This window comes from Arvicanthis niloticus, chromosome 26 (assembly GCF_011762505.2).
Source record: "Arvicanthis niloticus isolate mArvNil1 chromosome 26, mArvNil1.pat.X, whole genome shotgun sequence".
Lineage (NCBI taxonomy): Eukaryota > Metazoa > Chordata > Mammalia > Rodentia > Muridae > Arvicanthis > Arvicanthis niloticus.
This window is the reverse complement of record NC_133434.1, coordinates 4,440,974-4,460,935: the sequence shown is the minus strand read 5'-3', so window position 1 is coordinate 4,460,935 and position 19,962 is coordinate 4,440,974. Positions and strand designations below refer to the sequence as shown.

The 19,962-nt window shown below is 47.9% G+C and overlaps 1 protein-coding gene across 2 annotated transcripts in view; it reads right to left on the bottom strand.

Annotated features, from left to right (window-relative positions):
• Positions 1-19,962, bottom strand: part of Kirrel3 (kirre like nephrin family adhesion molecule 3) — a 562,840-nt gene that overhangs the window by 75,492 nt on the left and 467,386 nt on the right. For both annotated transcript variants that reach the window (XM_076924603.1, XM_076924604.1), the window contains exon 4: positions 16,910-17,059. In XM_076924603.1, coding sequence (XP_076780718.1) covers positions 16,910-17,059 — 150 coding nt within the window. The remainder of the gene's footprint in view (positions 1-16,909; positions 17,060-19,962) is intronic.

Sequence of the window (19,962 nt, the reverse complement as noted above, 5' to 3'; positions counted from 1 at the left end):
GTTGTATTACAGTAATAACATCAACATTTCACCCACCCTTTGCCTTAATTATTTTTTTTCTGTCTTGTCAATGGAAGCTGTTTAATAAGATTTATGGGCAGTGAGGCAGAGGGGTGAGCGGGTGTGCAGCTTAGATAATCGGCCCGGCCGATTCCCCTCCAACCCCGCCCCTCGTTGGTGTCACCGGTACAAAAAAAACACAAACTAAAAGCTTTGCAGCACTTAAGTAATAATAATGTCAACATTTCACCTCCTCCCTCTTTAATTATTCTCCCCTCTGTTCTTGCCACCCGGATCTGTTCAGATAAGATCGCCATATAGATAATAGGCAAGGACTCTCATTTTCGTAGGCAGATAAGCAACAGCTTTGCTGAGCTATCGAGTGCCAAGTGTGCTGGTGGCGGGCCTGCTCTTAGACCTTCCAGGAGTGAATGATGACAGCAGCTGTCCAGGTGATGTGGACAACGAGGTGGGGTTCTAGCCTGGGAGGCAGGTGGGCACTGGAGGCCGGAAGAGGAACAGGAGCTAAATTGGTGCACCTGCTGTCTCTGCAAGACCCAAGTCAGGGAGAGTGGTCTCATTGGTTTAGGCAGAGGGGTTCTGACTGTACATCTCATGAGGTAACCTCCCACTTCAGGGCGCACGGCTGTTGAGTGGCTCCGGCTCCACATCGGTTTGGTTAGGAGGAGGTGAGGCAGTACTTCAACCTTTCCAAACGACACTTCCCCACACTGCAGAGGTGGGCTACTGTGGGTTGAACATCTGTGGATCCCCTGAACCCCAAACTCATATGTTAAAACTCTTCCATCCAGGTCCTAATCAGGCCTAGCCCTGCTTAGCTTCCAAAGTGAGATGAGATGTGGTGGGTTCAGAGTGGGAGGGCCACCGCGGGGATGGGGGATGCTGAAATCCCAACTGTCAATGACAAAAAGGTTTACAGATGAGGCGCTTGGGGAGAAATCTAAGTTAAATGATAGCATGGGAGCAGTAGTCCTCTCTCGATGGCGTTAGTGTCCCTAGTAAAAGAAGAGGGGATTCCTGTCTGTGGTCATGCCCAGGACAGGACTAGCAAGGACCTAAAGCAACTGCCCAGCAGAACCCAGCTCGGCTGGTGTCCCGCTCTTAGAATGTAGACTAACTTCAGAACTGTGCAGAATAAATAATTAAGCTACCCACTGCTTGGTGTTTGCCACAGCAGCCTGGACTGACCAACAGATGGGTCTAGAACAAGCATTCTTGAATTTCAGGGGGTGAGAATGTGGAGCTCGTCTCAGAGGAGCTTGCAAGCATTCTGAAATTTACATCCCATTTTATGGAGCCTAAAGGTCCGCGGCAGAAACATTGGCAACACGTTGGGTTCCTTTCTTGAACATCAGTTCTGCACCTCCACACTTCCCTGGTCTCAGTGGACATAGCAGCCTCCCCATAGGTCTTCCTCCCAAGTCTTCTTACAATCTGTCCCCAGCCCTGTGTGTGTGTGTGTGTGTGTGTGTGTGTTAAAAAAAACATCAGATCCTGTTGCCCCTCTGTTAAGAACCCTTTTGCAACTCTGGTGTTTTCAAGGCCGAGGGTAGTAAGTAGATTTGGCTCGAAGATTGACAGCTAACTCCTTCCCTTCCACAAGTCTTTGTACAAAGGCTAAATTCCAGAGAGCAGTCTGAATTGACCAAATCAAATAGAGAAATTGAATTAATAATGAAAGCCTTCCCATAGCAGCAGCCCCGGAGTTAGATAGCTTTACTGACGAATTCTAGTAACTAGAAAACACTCCTTCATGGAACCTTCAAGAAAAATAGAAGAGGGAAACTTTGCACTTCATTCTACAAGAACAGTGAACGCCCAGATTCTAAAGACAGATGAGGATATTACAGGAAAAGGAAGCTGGGGGCCGCTGTCCATCACGAATACAGACGAAAACTACTCAACAAAGTGTTACCAAACATAAAGCACATGGCGGAGTGACCAAATGGGATGCTCTAGTCCTGAGAATTGAAGGATTGTTGGGTAATTTCCGATTAATAGAGTGCATTAGTAGAATAAGGAACGAGCCCCATATGATCATGTTAAGAAAGCAGAAAAGCAGTCACAGAATCTGACACTATTTAAGACCAAGACTCTCAACAGAGTCCTCATTAGTACAAGGTTATAATTTGACAGGACAAATAAGTTCTGGTGTCATGGTCACACAGGGGGGTGACCATGGTTAGCAATATCATCATGTACGTTTTAAGATAGCTAGACCAGGGGATACCAATGCTCTTGCCACCAAGAGATTCTGAATAGTCGAGGTGGTGGTTATGCTAATTATCTTTGATCACTGTATAACATATGCATGTTTCGAAGCGTCGCACTGCACCCCCACGAACACGCACAGCTTTGTGTGTCAGTTAAAAATGAAATGAAAAAACCCAACTCAGCAATATGGGTACTTCAACCTGATGCACAGCGCTGATGGAAACCATTCAGCTGACATTACATAGTGTGGTGAGATGGTTTTCTGTAATCTTGGAAACCAAGCGAGAGTGTCTGCTCTTACCACTTGCATTCAGCATTGGTACAATAAGGATGAAAGGCTGCAGAACGGGAAAGAATTAAAGTCTTTATGTGCATACGAGACAATTCTGTATGCAGAAAATCTTATAGAATTCAGAAGAAACAATTAGATAAAAAAAAAATAGTTAGCAAGGTCACGAGATCTAAGATCCATTTACATATGGTCCCTGGCTTACAGGATGGTGATCTGACTAGTGATTTTTTTTTCCCATTTCATGAAGGCGTGAAAGCAACCAGGGCAAACTGCACTTTGAGTTGTCTTTCCCTGGGCTGGCGGAGGTGGCTCCACACTCTCGAGAGGCTGGGCAGTGAGCCACAGTTTCCAAGCAGCTCATGTCAGTGAAGGTATGCGACTGTTACTCTACAATGCACCATGTGGCCAAGGGAGGATGTTTGGCAGCTCAGGCGGATTAAATGCATTTTTAGCAGACGAAGGAGTTTATTGACAAGTGACTCCATCTCTACAGAACCAGTTGCATTTCTCTATTAGCAACGGACAATTTGAAAATGGGGTTAAGAGAATAATTCTGTTAACACCCAAAGGAACAGAATAATTAGGAATTTGTTTGACAAAAGGCTCTCTCGGATATCAAAGTTCATGGATGCTCATGGTTTTTATATGAAATGACATGATATTCATATATGTTCTACGTATATTCTCTGTGGGCCACTCACTTGGCTGGATGTAATGTAAACGCCACATGGAAACCCATTACACTGTATTATTTAGGGGATAAGAACAAGGGGGAAAAAGCCTGTATACAGATGATACTTTTTTGTATGCAGAACTCTGAGAGACAGACTCTGGCCTCAGTTGATCCATCTGTAAAATGGGTTATCTCCAGTATCCCAGTGACTGAGTGTGGGAGGAAGTGAGCAGAGGGTGACAGAAGTGGTGTGTTTGGGTTGGAACAGAGCCAGTTTTTCTGGAGAAGGTGTATGAGCCTCACCTTTCTGTCATCATCATCACCATCACCAGATGCCATCTGTGTGACCCCCCCAGCCTTTTCTGACATATTTACATATGGGAAGACCTTTCTTTATATCAATGTTTGACCGCTTTGTGAAAAGGCAAGTGTTTTGTTGTCAGTCTTCTCAGGTTGTAGGGCTCGGCTGTGTATTCTTGTGAGAAGGGGGCAGCTGTGTGTGTGTGAGTTTCTCGGGCCTGTGAACAACTGCTCTGTATAGCTAGGGCAGCAGTCAAGCCCTGAGAGATGTGACGAGAAGAGAGGGAAGCAGTCATCAGTGGGACTCAAAGGGACAGAAGGTGGACGTGGTCACCTGGCTTCTAGATGCATTGAGGGACAGGACCTGCCAGGAAAGGCTTTCTGGAACCTTTAGTTAAACATCCAGGATAAAACTCTGACTCTGTGAGCCCTGAGATGCCATGAGGGTTCTGAAGGGCTTCTACAGCTCCCAGAGGCTGGTTGGAGTCCTAGTCACCATCCATGATTGCATGTGTGAGGCAGGCAGCTGTGAGTCTGCACAGCATTTGGAGAAGGTCAGTTAAGATTCTGGTTCTTTGGCTTTCTTCTGTGAGCTTGGGCATCGTAACGGGCCTCTCTGGTGACATGAGCCTGCCAGATAGAGTTGGCAAGAGGCTGAGGGAATGCTCACATGTGAACTAACAGAGCCCTGGAAGGCATGCAGAGGGACTAACTGGAGTTGTCTTTTCTTTTCTTTTCTTTTTTTCTCGTTGATATCCTTCCATTTCTGTGAACAGATGATGTGCCCAGTGGTGCATATCCAGGGGCAGCTGCCTGAGGTCTGGGAGCAACAGATTTGGGGATGGAGGTTTGAAGCTAGGTCCTACCGCTATGCTTGTCAGCAATCTGGTCTGATGACCAGAACTGCCTGTGAGTGGATACCAGTGTCTTAAGCACGGGTATCCCAGCTCTGATGAAGCTGCCACTCCTGCTTTGACACGATGTCATATCCTGTACCACCCCTGCGTATGATTCATCTTCCTGATGGGAGCCTTGACACACTCAGTTACAATTGTACCAAGTCCCAGCTTGCCTTTCACCTTGGTGAAAAGCCCTTTCCACTCCATATTAAACCATGTATGATACTGTCCAAGCTTAGAGTCCTGCGGGATTCCTTTAGGGAGGTGCCCGTGTTTCACTGCTGTCGTCTGGACCTTTTAGTATGCTCTTTGGATTTGGAGTTATTTTTGCAGCTGGTGTGCATGGCATGAGGTTGGCATTACCAAGGTCATATTAGGCTCTGCCTCCCCCTTCAACTGTACACTCTGGATCATATCATGACATTGCCCATGACACATTAAGATCTTGTTAACAGGCTTGCAGGCTACACAGGGTTTGGTTGTTACTCAATGACGTCTGCTGTCTGTAGCTCCCCTTGCAACAAGGCTACCACCCTGGAGGTAGCACTGTGTCTTTACATTTTCTCTGACTTTTGATCCAGGCTGATATTCCACTGGTGGGGGGAGTTCTGTCTGTAGAGCCATTGGCACACTGTGTGGTGGAGACACTGGTTAAAGGGGGACATCTTGATGTGACTCTAGGTCTTCTCAGGACAGCCCCACCCCCACCACCCAATTTCTGGAGCTCTGTCTGTGGATAAATTCATTTTGTCCCTGTAGAAACAGGCACGTGGGAAACCCAGTGTCTGCTTGAATACTCCAAGAGACAGAGCGCTTATCACTTCACTAAGCTCAGACTCTCAGTTTTAATTGCTATGATAAAACACATCTTGCCCAGCCTGGTTCCGCTCTTGAGCTCCATGAAATAAATCTATTTTCCTTCTTCAGATATTTGAGAGGGAGCTTCTCCCCCCGTCAAGTCTTCTCTGTAGCAACTTAAAGTTCCCCACTTAATTTTTTTTTTTCATGTTCTATCTTTCCTCATGTGTCTTTACACGTGTGTGGGCACACATGTGTATGGGTCTACAGGCATGAGGGTGTGTGTACAACACCAGAGGCTGATGTTGGGAATTGGTCTAGAGCTCTCTGCTCTTCCAACGTATTCAATGAGGCAGGGTCTCTCAATCAAACCCAGAGCTCACTGATATGGCTAGTCTTACTAGCCAAATTGCTGTGGGTGAATCCCTGTCTCTGCTTTCCAGGGCTGGAATTACAGATGAAATGCCACTCTCACCCAGCATTTACATGGGTCCCCGGGGAATCAGACCTCTGGCCTTCACATCTGCACAGCGAGCACTAACCACTGAGCCATCTTCCCAGCCCCTCCCCCTTTATTTAAATGTGCATTTAATACATACCGTATGTCTTTAAATGCCTGAACCAGGGACTGGGTCTGTATCTATCAGGATCTACTGACCTCTCAGCGCTTCCTGCATTGTTCTTATGTGCCTACTCTCAAGGGGATGGCAGTTCTTCAGAGTAAATGGGTAGACGGTGGATATGGAGGAAGGCAAAGGCTCATCTGGGCCTGCTGAGGATCTACAGTGTTGGTAGTGTGCTGGAACACAATAGAGCATTCCTGGTTATGTTGGCCATCCCCAGGGCCATAGAAATGGTATGAGGAAGATAGCTCCAGGGGCCGTACCTTTTCCTGGGGAAGCTTGTAAAGGCATCGTAGATACCCATAGGCACATGGCTGGACCAATTGAAGCAACACGGTAACAAAGCTGTGGCCATCCCCACTCCGGAAACAGCAAGAAGGCTTCTCGTTAAAAAAACTTTATGTGCATGTGTGTTTTGCCTGCATTTGTGTATGTGAATTGTTTGCAAGCCTGGTATCTGCAGAGACCAGAAGAGGGCACCACATTCCCTGGAACTGGAGTTACATACGGTTATAGATAGGCTGACATGTAGATTTTAGGAATGGAGCCTGGGTCCTCTACAAGAACAAGTGCCCACAGCCACCGAGCTGTCTCTCCACTCGCAGTGTGCCATCTTTTTTTTTCTACGTAAAAATTAATCACCGGAGGCTGGAGAGTTGGCTCAATTGGTAAAGGGTCCTTCCTGGGTAGGATTGAGGATGTGAGATCAGATTTCTAGCAAGCACATAAACAGCTGGGCGTGTACATCTGTAACTACAACCCTGGCTTGGGAGGATGGGAGGATGGGAGGATGAAGAAATGGGTGGTTCCCTGGAAGCTCATAGTTAGCCACCCTAATTAAGTTGGCGAGTACAAGTCCAGTGAGAAACCTTGCCTCAAAAAAAAAAAAAAAAAAAAAAAAAATCTGGGATGGTGCAGGATATTCTGCGTTGACCTCTGGCTTCTGCACGTAGCTGAACACATATGCACATATGCACACCTATCTCCCCCCCCACCCCCCAGCCTACCTCCCCTCAAAAGACAAAGAAAATCTATTACTGTCTGAACCTGACTTCTGGCCACAGGCCATTGCATCCCCTGCCTCTGTTGTGTGTTGGTCTAGTGTGAAGTGGTGGCTGCCCCTTTCAGGGCGGGGGTCCTGCCCGCTCTCGCAGGTCCCCATTTACCTTGTTTATGACCTCTATGAGTCTGCTCCTAGAGTGGGGTGTATGGATGTGTAGCTTCGTCTCTAACCCTTTCCTAAAGCCCCACCCTCCCTCAGCCCACTGGCCGCCGGGGAAAGGCTTCTGTTGAACAGCGTTTTCCTTTCTCATTTCATGCTGTAATGGGGATTCATTGCCGGTTTTAAATCCATAATTTGCCATGAAAGCCTCATCTCAGGCCTGGGCTGAGGTCAGAGCAGAGCAGCAATGAGCTATTTTTAGCCCTTAGAGGGCTCCCTGTCCAACTCAGTCTTTCTAGACTCACTCTGGGCTGGCTCAGAGTCCCAGGGCTGACACCAGGATGCCAGGACAGGAAAGGGATAGTTCATTCATGTGTGACATGGTATTCCTGCTTCACTCCTATCTGCACTGACTCTCTCTGCATTTCATTTGTCATTGGGGGGAAATCAATAGAGAAGCAGACCCAAGCTGATGAACTGGTTTTCTATCTGCCCCTTTCTTCTCTCAGGCTGACAAAGGGTAAGAGTTAATACCTTTGTCACCTCACAAGAACCAGTCCATTTTCCAACAATGTCTGACTGCTTTGATCAACATTTGCACGCTTCTGCCAGGTGGACACTGATGATGTAGGTGCACTCCTATTCCATGTGTGCAGGGATGCATATGTACCCATGTGTGCATATTCAGAGACCAACGTGTCTATGTGTATGGTTACGGGGGCATGAGCAGGAGTCCTTTCAAATGGCCAGTAGCCTGGATATCCTGAACATGAAATCTAGCAGGGTACCAGGACAGAGGTAGCTCTCTTATTTGTGCTTCATGAAGCTTGCCTAGAAATTAGAAGCAACTAATGCCAGAGGACTAACCCCATGAAAGGTAGGATGGACCAGGGTTTTCTGCAGGCAGTTGATCCCCGAAGGTTGCACAGGGAAGCCATAGACTACTGGCTTTACACCGAGTCCAGTCACCAGAGGATTTGGTCTTGACTTTTGCAGACCTCTGTAATGTATGTGACATTTGCTGAGTAGGTGAGCGTGCTCTGCATGGCTCAGGGTCATGCTTGACTAAAACTGTGGAAGGGACATATTATCCTTGCTCTCAGAAGCCAGGGAAGAGGAACTCAGGGAACAGTATCCTTTGTGTGGACCTCCAAATCACGAGTGGTTATGGGAAAGTCACAGGCAAACTGTGGGGTGGGTTTCCACTTCACCCTTTCAAGCTCCTGGTTTTAACAGGGAGAAGGTAGCCGGAGCTGTTAAAGCACCATGGTACTGTATCTCATGCTGGGCAGTAGCAGGGCTGGGGTAACAGTGTGTGATTTTGAGTCTCAGGCTGGACCTCCTGTTCTGTGTGGACCTGGAGAGTTGCCACTGTTCTGGGTATGGTGACATCACACTTTAGGCACATGCCCTGGTGGGCCTCAGTTCCCTGGAGATGGAGGTGAGGACACCGAGGTGGGCAGACGGAAAGTATTAAGACTGTGGAGTCTCAGGGCAGGAGACTGAGTGCCCTTGTGTGTGCAGCAGATTTTAAGAAGCTCTTGCTTTCCTATGTCTTGGTTTGAAAGCCCCAGAAGCTGAGGGGAGGTCTGTTTGGGATGTCACCTCCGGCTTTAAATAGTGAGGCTCTGGACAGGCCACATCAGGCTTCGAGGCCACTTGGTAAGTATAGGCCTGGTACTGACTTCCCAGCTTTTGAAGAGTATCTGGTCTATCTCTGCTATCCACCCTGTGTGTGAGCAGGGAATGGAAGCTTCATGTTTGCCTCAACCCTCATGGCTCCCTAGGCCTCCTAGAGCCATGGGAGAGGCTTAGTTCTCTGATCCCTTTTTCACTTCTCCATGGGAGATGGCCCTAGGTAGGGAGAGTGTCCCATGTCCAAAGAGGCTGAAATGACAAGTATCACAGAGAGACCCAACCCTGCAGGTCAGCATCATGTAAGTCAGGAGTGCCCTTATCTCTCCTGGCCCCATTAACTGTGGTATAGATACTCAGGATGGCATAGAACCCAATTGTAGATCCCAGAGATCACTGCCTTGAACTCCTGAGCCTGAGACTTCGACCTCAGAAGAGAAGAGCTTTAGTCACTTTGGCAATTCCACAGTTTTTAGTCGTGTTCACTTTGTCACCTGAGGGGGGACAGGTAAGAAGAGTCACACCAGAAAAGAAGGGGGTTGATAATGGCCAAAAGGTAGTGAATGGGGGGGGGGTTACTGGAGTGGTCTGGACCACCCGGGAGGTCACAGTAGGAGAGGAAAGAACCTGGTGTTCAGTGGAGTGTACAGGAGATGGCGCACACTACTGAGGCTTCCTCCCATATGGAACTTGGGAAGATAAGGATGTTCTTCGGTGTGATTTTTTTCCCCCTCACTCTCCTCTCCCATCTCTGGCTTGTTTGCTGCACCTATTCGGGAGTGATTGAGGGTAATGACTGTGGCAGGAAACAGGCACACAGCCCAAATGAGATACAGCACCTAAGACCAGGCCATAGCCCAGGCTAAACAGACTTAATAAGGAGATAAAGAATCAATTCTGCTTGTCTTCCCTGCCTGTGCCTGGGAGGGACCTCTGGGAATCCAGCTTCCTGCCTGCTGTTTCTGTGAACAAGCTTCTCTAGGCCCGAAGCTAGTGCTCTGGGAAGGAGGGTTATTGGTGGTGATTCTGGGCACTGAATGGTAATAGCTGCGATAGAACTAGATGGTATAATAACAGCCGTATGCTTTCACGTCTCGCTGTGGATCAGGCACTATTTTGAGACATGCTTGCATATGCTGTTTCATTAAGTCATCCTTGTCACCATGAAGGGACAATGGTTATGTCTCCTACTTCATATGCTGGCACAGGGAGCTCAGTAACTTGATCAAGGTTATATACAGCTGGTAAAGGAATGCAGACAGGTTCTAAGTGCAGAAAATCTGGCTTCCAGAGACTGGGCTCCAAGCCATGAGAGGCTATAGTGCCTCTCCAAATATTATCCAATGTACCATACCATGTCACACCACACCATGCCATGCCACACCATTCCACACCACGGCGTTCCACACCATACCATACCACGCCGTGCCACGCCATACCACATCACGCTGTACCATGCCATACCACACCATGCCATGCCGTGCCACATCATACTACCTAATAGAACATTAGGTACCACAACATCACACTATACAACCAAACACCACATGACACCATGCCATTCTATTATGCCACATAGCACCACACTATTTGATACTACACCATACAAAACCATATACCGTCATACTACACACAGAGGGCTATACCATTCAACACCATATCACACCACACACAACCACCCCACAAAACACCAAGTCACACAATACCAACATGACACGGTGTCATGCCACACAACACCATAACATACAATATGACTCCACAAACACCATATCATACCATACAATACTGTGTTGCAGGATATGACACCATATAGCATAACATTATTTAGCATCACACCATTACAACACCATATCAGACAATGCCATGCCACACTAACTTTCATTTGAGCTTGGACTTCTCTCTGCTTACACTGTTCTTCCTCTAGCTGTCCCCAAGTCCTGTTTCTGCAATTGCCATAATGAATATTCACTGGGCACCCAGTGTGTATTTCCAGGCCGGGTATGAAGATTGCTAAATGCTCCCGTCAGGCTCCGTGTTAGAAGCAGACAGGAAAACATCACTCTCAATATAACATGATGCTGCCATGGAGTCTTCAGACAGCAGAAGGAACACAGAGGACAATAGTCAGGCTATGGACTCTTCAGGAATGATCTTCCTAGAGGAGGTGATGCCTAAGTGTATCTTGTCAGATGGGCAGTATTTAGCTAAAGGAAGACGCAGAAAGGGTTGTAGGAAGGGCTGGAGGCAGGCCTGAAGCACCGTGAGCAACGCAGGTGTTTGGGGCTAAGGGGTAGTGGACAATACTGGGGAAAAGAAAGATGGCATACTTCGGGGACCTTCGGGGCCACGGCAGGGATTCTGAGATCTGCAGTACAGAGACAAATTCTCCCCACTTCTCCGAAATGTTTCAACTATCCCCACGTACGTATCATTTTACGTCACGTAGCTCAGGGTGGGTTTGTCCCAACCAGTACCAAGATTCAGAACCACCTAGAAGCCAGGGCTCTTCTGCACCATGTCAGCTCTTACATCCATGACCGGAAGTGCTCACGTTAGTCACAACTCCCCTCTCTCTAGCCTTCTATCGCTTCGGAACCGAGAGCCCCTGATGGCTAGTCTTCATTGCTGACTTGACTAGACTTTGAATCACTTAGGAGTCGCACCTCTGGGCATGTGTGTGAGAGTGTTTCCAGACAGAGTTATTGGAGGAGGAAAGACCTAGCCTGAATGTAGGTGGCACCATCCAGTGGGATGGTGGACCAGACAACAAAAGGAATGAAAGGAAAAAGGGAACTGAGGATCGGTATTCATTCCTCTCTCTGCTTCATTCTGATCTCTACTGGTATGAAGAAATCTGGCCGGCAACACTTTACCCCCTTGGACTAAACTGGTCTCATCTGCCGTGCCTTATCCCCTTAAGCTCTAGGCTAAAACAAATCCTCTCTGAGTTAGGTTGCTTCTGTCTGTCATTTTGTCACAACAACAAGAGAAGTAACTAATTCAGAATTGCTGCCCGTTCTGTGGGAGAGAACAAGTTAAGGAGTGTATCGGTTTGCGCTCTCCGTGTCTGGAGCTTGACGTCACTGTGAAAGATTGCCCTCTTTATTTTCACTGACTTACTCTCCATCTTAAAGTATTCATGTTTGGTTAGAAAATTTGACTTCTAACGGGAGCCTTGAAGATAGCAGAGTCAATACTAGACTGAGCCAGGAGAAAGAAGACATGGGAGAATGACCCTGGCAACGCCCTTTTAATAACAAGCTGACATTCAACCTCCTTTTCTCACTGTGGTCCTCCTTCCTCACCTCCACGCTTTCTTTTGCATGGCATTTATTACCTGGAAACATTATGATGACACAGTTTTACTTGCTGAATCTGATTGTCATTCGTCAGCTGCCCTGTACCCGGCTAAATGCAAGCTTTGCCGGGCCAAAGATGGCTTCGTCTTCCACTTACTGAGGAATCTTGAACAACTAGAAATGAAAAGCACCCAGGACACATTTTGTGATTGAACCCACGGCCTCCACTTCCTCTTTGGTGGAAGTCTTGGCTACCTGAGTCTTCTGGCATTTGGAAAGATCAAGTGTAATGGTGCCCTGCAGTCCTGGCCCTGACGTTCCTGCACATGGTAAGAGTGTAGGTTCTGTTGTGCATACAGTGGTATACTGCTTTAAAATGGATGAAGTGACACACATTTTTTTTTTTTTTTGTTAGATGGGCACTCTCTTTCCTCATCGAAGGTCTCTCCTCCATAGGGATCCTACTGTTCCATAGCTCTACATGGTGTATATGTGAGTCTTATTATGTCCATTTAAGCCACCAGTTCTCAACCTTAATGCTGTGACTTTTCAATACAGTAAATCATTTTTATTGATACTTCGTAACTGTAATTTTGCTACTGTCATGAATAATAATGTAAATATCCTAAATGCAAGATACCTGACATATGACTCCTGTGAAAGGGTCATTTGACCCTCCAAAGGGGTCGTGACTCATAGGTTGAGAACTGCTGATCTAAGCCGAGCGCTGCAGAGATGGTTAAAGGTGTGTGAAAGCTAGGTACCTAGGGAGGCCTGGCCCAAGGTCTGATGGGAGTTTTTGAGGTCCTGTTTCCTAGCTTCAAGGTGGACGGCTGTCTAAAGCATCACAGTTACCTTCTCGGCCTCAGGCACCACTCGATCTTGGCTCCAGTGGGGAATGGCCCATTTTCCTAAAATAGTTGGTGCAGCATACTGGACTCCTCTGACTGGAAATAAGGCCTTTTGGGAGCTGAATAATTCTTAGACCCCATTTGTTTAGTCATCACCTCATATTTCACAGGCCAAGGAACTGGGACCCAGAGAGGTTGAGTAACAGTGTCAGGGTCACACAGCCGACTTTAAATCTGAGGTTCTTTCCTGGATAGCAAGACTTCCTGAGTTGATGTGCGTCCGAAAAGATCTCGGTGCTGACATAGGCTGAGTCAAGAGTAGCCCCTTGGCAGCTGTCTGGATTGTTGGGGGGGAATTCAAGCCGACTATAACCAGGGTTATAGCTTACTTGTCCGGGGTGCTTGGTTTCATAGGTACAATTCATTCCCCCACCTTCCCTTCATCCCATGGCTCCTTTCTCCTCTACCTCCCAGGAAAAAGAAAGCTCTGCTCAGACTCACTTCTTGCCTGATTACATCTGAGTGCTGCAAACACAACGCTAATTAATGTGTCTGTGACTCTAGGCTTGGCTGTTAGGCTGGTCCCCATCCCCTCCCTAGCTAGGCAGGCTTGGAGAGCTGGCCCCCTGGCTTCTTTGAGCACACTGCCGGCAGATGCATATTTTAACAGTGCACATCTGCTGGCTACATAATCTCCCGTATTTGCCCTCCTCACTTGGCGCTTTGATGGAAGACCTCCGGGGGACTCCCTGTGTTCCAGCCGGAGTGTTTGCTTTGCGATTTTGCCGGAATACCATCTGATGCTGCCCTCACATCTTCTGCAGGTTCTAATCAAGCTCTTACTTTATTTAATTAAAAATCTATCTCAGGCAAATACAGAGTAAATTAGGAAGCTCTCCTATTCCTGGAACACAGGGAAAGCTTCCCTCCGTAGGGAACTGGCCCAGACACTTTTCTTGGGCTGAGATGTTAGAGTGTAGGAAGTAGGGGGTCTTGGCTGGTTAGGAAGGAAAGCAGCTTTAACAACCATAAGAGTCCTTAACAACTATTGTATGTGGTTCTATCCCCAGACAAGGAACCCTTTCCAGTGGCAAGATTGGCTACCAGTTAGGAGTGGTAGGAGGGGAGCCCTGCAGGACCAGGAGCCTAGAGAGGACCTGCGAGACTGGGAAAGACCCTCAGGCTCCCCAAAGTGGGGAAGTGGGAACTCTTCACCTGCAGAAATAGCTGAAGTCCTGAATGTGGAGCCTGGCAGCATCGCCCCCGACCCATCCCAATCCAGTTTGCTGGGAGGATGGCTGATATAGGAGACACTACCTGGAGCTTTGTGGGGAGCCGACAGAAGGCAGCTATCATCTTTGCAGCCATCTTGAGCCATATACCCTGACAAGAGACTTGTTTACAAGAGCCTACAACAGCTGAGCACACTCTGATAACGTCTTGTTTTAGATACCCAGGATTTTCCCTTGGGTGTGTGAGACTTAAAGGTGTGAGACTTAAAGGCGTGACTTAGAAGTGAGACATATAAAAGGCAGATAGAAGAGAGTACTTGAGACTTGAGACTAGAGCTGGAAACTTGGAACTGGAAAAGAGACTAGCAACAAGGAACTAGGAGAAGGACTTGAGACTACAGCAGGAACAAGGATTAGAACCTGAGACTTGGTACTAGGAACTAGGGACTTGGAGAGAAGAAGAGAAACTGAAGAATAAATGGGACTGAATCACACTCTGTCTGGTCTCCATTCTTTGTGTCTGTCCTCACTCTCTCTCTTGCTGAACCCCGACCCATGGACCGGAGCAGCTTGGGGCAGTGCAGGCTCTAACAACTTAGCCCCCAAGGCTTTTGGCAGTGCGGGTTCCAACACTGATAGAGCGGTCCACAACAGAGCTTCCTTTCCATCTGCAGGAATTCTCTCAGAGTACCCTGATGGGCCCTTACCGTGCAGTCTCCCAGCTGACCTCTAGGCTTGAACAAATATTTCAACCCCACAAACCCAGCTCTGGGCCCTAGGCATAGCCATGCCAAGGCTTCTATAGACAAATAGAGAAGAATGAATGATTTTTAGAGGTGACCCCAAAACAAATTTAAGTCTGTTCAGATTGAATCCCGAGGCCCTGTTCTGAGAAGGCTGGCTTTGAACCAGGAGGACAGATGACCTTCTGCTGGCATTTGGGACCAGAAGACAAGGCAAAGAGCGTTGGTCTGGTGCTAGGAAATGTGGAATTGATTTTAAATGTTGATTAAGCTGTGTGACTGCCTGTGCATGCATTTGCCTCTCTGAGTCTCCCCAAAAGCTTATCAGTAAAGCACATGCGAAAATACACGGAGTTTCAGCTCAGTGTACTCTGTTGATTAACTGAGATAGTAGGGAGTGAGAAGGCTTAAGTGGCCAGGCTTGGCTGGTGGATCTTCTGTATTTAGAGGTCAGGGTAGTGTTCTGTTTTAGCTCCTGGATGGTGTCAGAGGAATGGATGGTGCTTAGGTCCTCTCTTTCCAGCAGTCTCTGGCAGCCTCATGGAGGGTGCGAGGGAGCAGAGGAATGTTTTCTGAAGACAAGGGCTGAGTGGTCTCTGAAGGTGAACATCCTACAGCTTCACATGGCAGATCTGTTCTGCCAGTTTGCAGACAATGGCCAAACCAGGAAGCATACCCAGTCTTCCCCATCTCCTCTCTCAGCCTTACAATGCATGACAACCCTTTCTCAACTTAGCTTCATCTCAAGGGGGCAAAGAAAATGGCTACTTCTCTCTGTAGTGTCCTTGTCTCTCCCATAAAACACGCCTTGCCTGGCCCCATCTCCCAACCCCTCTGCTCCACAAAGGGCTTTCCCACCCCTTTCCTGCCAGGCAGAACTGGCTCCCAGCTTGGAGGTGGGTGAGGTTCTGAAGCCGCCCCTCTCAGCCTCAGCGCAGACCGAGCTGCTAAATGGTCCTCTGTGGCCTGTCTGCCACTGCACTTGGAATCATGCACCCCTTGTGTTTAGCTATGTAGATCTGAAGATAACCCGACACGCTCTTAAATATTTCATCTCAGAGCATGAGCAGCATCCCAGCTGCCGACTCTGTCATCAGAGCTCCACAGCAGCTGCCAGGAGGCAGCCAAGGCCAGGCTGGGGCTTCTCTCTCTTGCCTGCCCAGGCCCTATCCACATGGACTTGGCAGAGATGCAACCCAAGGGGGCCAGGGAGGTGGAACACAGAGCTCTGGCAGGGAGACCCTGGTCTAGGCCTTCTGCTTTTCTGAGCTTCAGTTTCATACCTGGAGTAACAATCCGTGACCCAGTCTGGACAAGCCTTGAGAGCTGCTGGGAGCCGCTTCGCTATGAATGATTACCCCTTATGTGAAAGGACTGTTTCCCCACAACCCCTTTCTCTGCAAAACACGGCCAGAGGAGGGAAGTGACAGCGCTGGACTCTTAACCAAATTTGGGAAGCTTAAGGCGTCATTGAACAAGTCCTCACCTCACTGCATCTTCTGGCTTGTCTGCCCTAACGGGGGACTAAGGACCTCTTCAGGAAGATTGTCCCAGGGACATTTGACAACAAACAAACAAACAAACACCAAGACGGAAATTGTAAAAATAAGGACATGAAGTGAGATTTCACTGGAATGACCTGAGAACCAGGACTCCAAGGGGACCAGGGTAGAACTCGTCTGAAACAAGGGTCTTTGGTTATCCTTATGCACACTGAAGTCATGGAGGACCAAACTCGAGGCTCATTCTTAGGAGTGGGTCAGGACCTATAGAGATTTTTCTGGCCCTTTTGGAGGTCATCTTTGGAAGAAAGGTCTTTTAGATTCTGTCACATTCTTTTCCAGGCTGGCACTGCTACAACACGCCTGGCCTCATTTACACTGCAGAGAGTCTAGGACCCTCACCTAATCTCTGAGGTGCAGCCAAATACATGGAGTAGGACAATAATAGGCTGGTGTCGATATGATTTCCTAAGGTGAGGGAACTTTACCTTTCCCCTTTGGATGGGAAAAGAGAGAAGAGGGCAAAAGTGGTGGAGTCAGATAGAGTGACATCCAAAGGAGAGCCTCCCATCACTAGCTTGTAGAAGGACCCTCCAGTAGTTGAACCCTTGGTGTTTCCCTGAGTCCTTATGCCATCACTGCATGCTTGAGTGTAGGTGACTTACCCAGGACTGTGAGGCGTGCGGGGCGGGATCGGATGGCAGCCTGGATGGCCTGGCACTCATACACGGCATCATCCTGCAGCTCAGCCCTCAGGATCTTCAGGTGATGCTCTCCTGAGAGGTGGTTCCCCACCACCAGGTACTGGGGGTAACCTGGGGGAGAAAGCAGACAGCTGTGAGAGATCAAAAAAAGAGAACCTGTCGCTAATTTCTGGGGCGCGCGGGGGGGGGGGCAATTGGAAATGTTGTGACCCCTTAGATAGAACGACTTAAAAAAAAATCTCTCTTGCAAAAGGAAATATACATCTAGTGAACGTTGACCAGGCAGAGGCCTCCCTGTCTGACTTCCGTCCTTCTGCCAAAGGCAAATCTTTCTGGAAAGTTGGCTATGGGGTCTGATGCCTTGCCTGGGCAGAGCTGACCTCAGGTGGCCTTCTGATGACTAAATACACCAGAAACTTTATTTCTACAGTAATACCTTATTTCTAAGTAAAACTTTACTTCTATAGTAATAGCTACTTCTGAGTACCTTCCTTCCTGGTTCCTTCCCTAATTCACAGAGCCATTCACTCCCAACAACCTCAAGCTTTTCTTTTTCTCTTTCTTTCTTTCTTTCTTTCTTTCTTTCTTTCTTTCTTTCTTTCTTTCTAAAATTCTTTCTTTCTTTTTAAAATTCTTTCTTTCTTTCTTTCTTTCTTTCTTCTTTCTTTCTTTCTTTCTTTCTTTCTTTCTTTCTTTCTTTCCTTGCTTGTTCCTTTATATGTGTGTGTGGACACATATATGCCATCCATGTGGAGGTCAGAGGACTTCTTGTGGCAGTCAGTTCTCTCTATCATGTTGGTCCCAAGGATTGCACTTGGGTCATCAGGGATAGCAGCAGGCACCTTCACCTGCTGAGCCACCTCATTGGCTCCTTAATGTGCTATCAGAACACCAGCCTTCAGGCCCTTTTATTGAGCCTTTTACTTTATGGATGACTCCCACGATTCTTCCTGTTAACCTGTGTATTATAGCTCATTTATTTCATGGGCTAAAGTGATTGGGCCTTCAGAAGGAAAAGAGAACAGTGACACTTCCCTTCCTAGTTCAGGGAGAGCTGGGGTGGCGGGGTGAGTACTGGTGCCAAAGAGGCACAGCAGTGGGAGCTGACTGGCCCTTGCTCAGACCTTTTATCTCAGTGAAACCAGCATAAAAGCAAGAATTTCCCAGTGGTGTGTGTGTGTGTGTGTGTGTGTGTGTGTCTGTGTGTGTCTGTGTGTGTGTGTCTCTCTCTGTGTGTGTGTCTGTGTGTGTGTGTGTATGTGTGTGTGTCTGTGTGTGTGTGTGTCTGTGTGTGTGTGTATGTGTGTGTCTGTGTGTGTGTGTGTGTGTCTGTGTGTGTGTGTGTCTGTGTATGTGTGTGTATGGGTGGTTCTAAGTTCTAAGGAACACGGGAGAAGTCAGTATTAGAGACAAAGCACAGGACATGCTGACCAGGAAGGCGTGGCTGTGGGGTATTGGCTCTGGAAAGATGCTACCCATATTCAGTAGTGTTTGCTAATGTAGAGCAGAGGGAGGAGGGGGAGGGGAGACAAGGAGAGGAGGGAGTAAGGAGAGACAGAGAGAAGGGAGGGAGAGAGTCGGAGACTCACAAATAAGAGAAAGGAAGAAAAAAATGGAAGGAAAAGGGGTGAGGAATTTATTCACTTGGAAGGGGTCAAGAGTGACTTCAAGAGAGAAGCTCTGTCAGGAATCTAAGAGTACAGGACATCTAGAAAAGCTCTGCACCATGCACCATGAGCCATACCTGCCCATTTCTGGGCATTCCTACTTCCCATCTCCAGGCCCCAGGGTCTGATTAAGCACTTAGGAGGCACTCAGGACACTTAGGAATTTGGGGCCTCAGTACATACACACTGGTGATGAATAATAGATGAATAAAGTTTGAAGGCGATGAATCATTCAGCAGTTGCTGCGGCCAGCAGGCTGAATGCAAACACTGACTGCAGCCGTGGCCACAGACAGCGCGCTGCTGTCTCTGCGGTCTTGGGCTCTAAGCCTCTTCATTTGTCCTATCGGGACAAACGTTCTTCCTTCCTCACCTGAGTTCTGCTCTCCCCACAGCCTTTGCATCATGGGATTATGCATGGGCTCCTTATTTTGGTTCTGCCCCTGATTGACTTCTCTTCTCAGAGCCCACTCTGGATAAGCTAAGGGTGGATGAGAGATGAGACAGGGTGGGTGACTGTGGGTGACTGGACCAGGACCCATCAGTGCCTATCCTTGGTCATTGAGGTGGGGATCCATGGTCTTCAAAAAAGCTCGGCAGCATCTTCTGTGGGCTCTTCTACATGCTGTCCTCTTCATGATGCTAAAGAACCCTGCTCTCCACAGCTAAGCAGGGCCAACCAAAAATGATGCCAAAGATCAGCTGTACCCAAGGAGGACACTGCCTACCCGTCTCCCACTCTCCTGCGTTCTGATGGGCAAAAGGAGTGAGCCCAAGCAGATGAAGCTGGGGTGCCAACTGCTGCTGGCCTCTGTGCAGCTGTCTATCCTGCCCTCCAGCCCAGCTCCCGTCCTGCTGTTCGGCAATTAGGTCTGTCCCCTGCAGGCATCTTAGATGGAACTTGGCTTTTTTTTTTTTTTTTTTTTTTTTTTTTTTTTTTTTTTGGTTTTTGTTGTCTTACAAGCCATCAGCAGCAGGATTTCACTCTCATGAGCTGTGGAAAACATCAGTGATGGGTTTGTTTGTATTTGCCTAATTAGGCAGGGAGCTGTGATGCTATCTCAAGGACTGGCAGCTTCTTTGGAAAAAAAACACACACACACAGGAGAACAGCTTCGGAGGAATCTGTAGCTCTGTCCATGGGATCCTTGCTCTGTCTTCTCAAAGGAGGCAAAGATTCAGAGTGTCTAGGTTCTTCTAATCATGGTATATAGGTTCCAACCCCCCACTCATCACTTCCTTGGTCTGTTACCTGGAGTTTTAGCTCTGTTTGGTCTCAGCTTCCTTATTAGCAAAGCAGGGGCCTCATAGGTGAAGCTCACCACAGGATAAGCTATGTGAGCTGGCT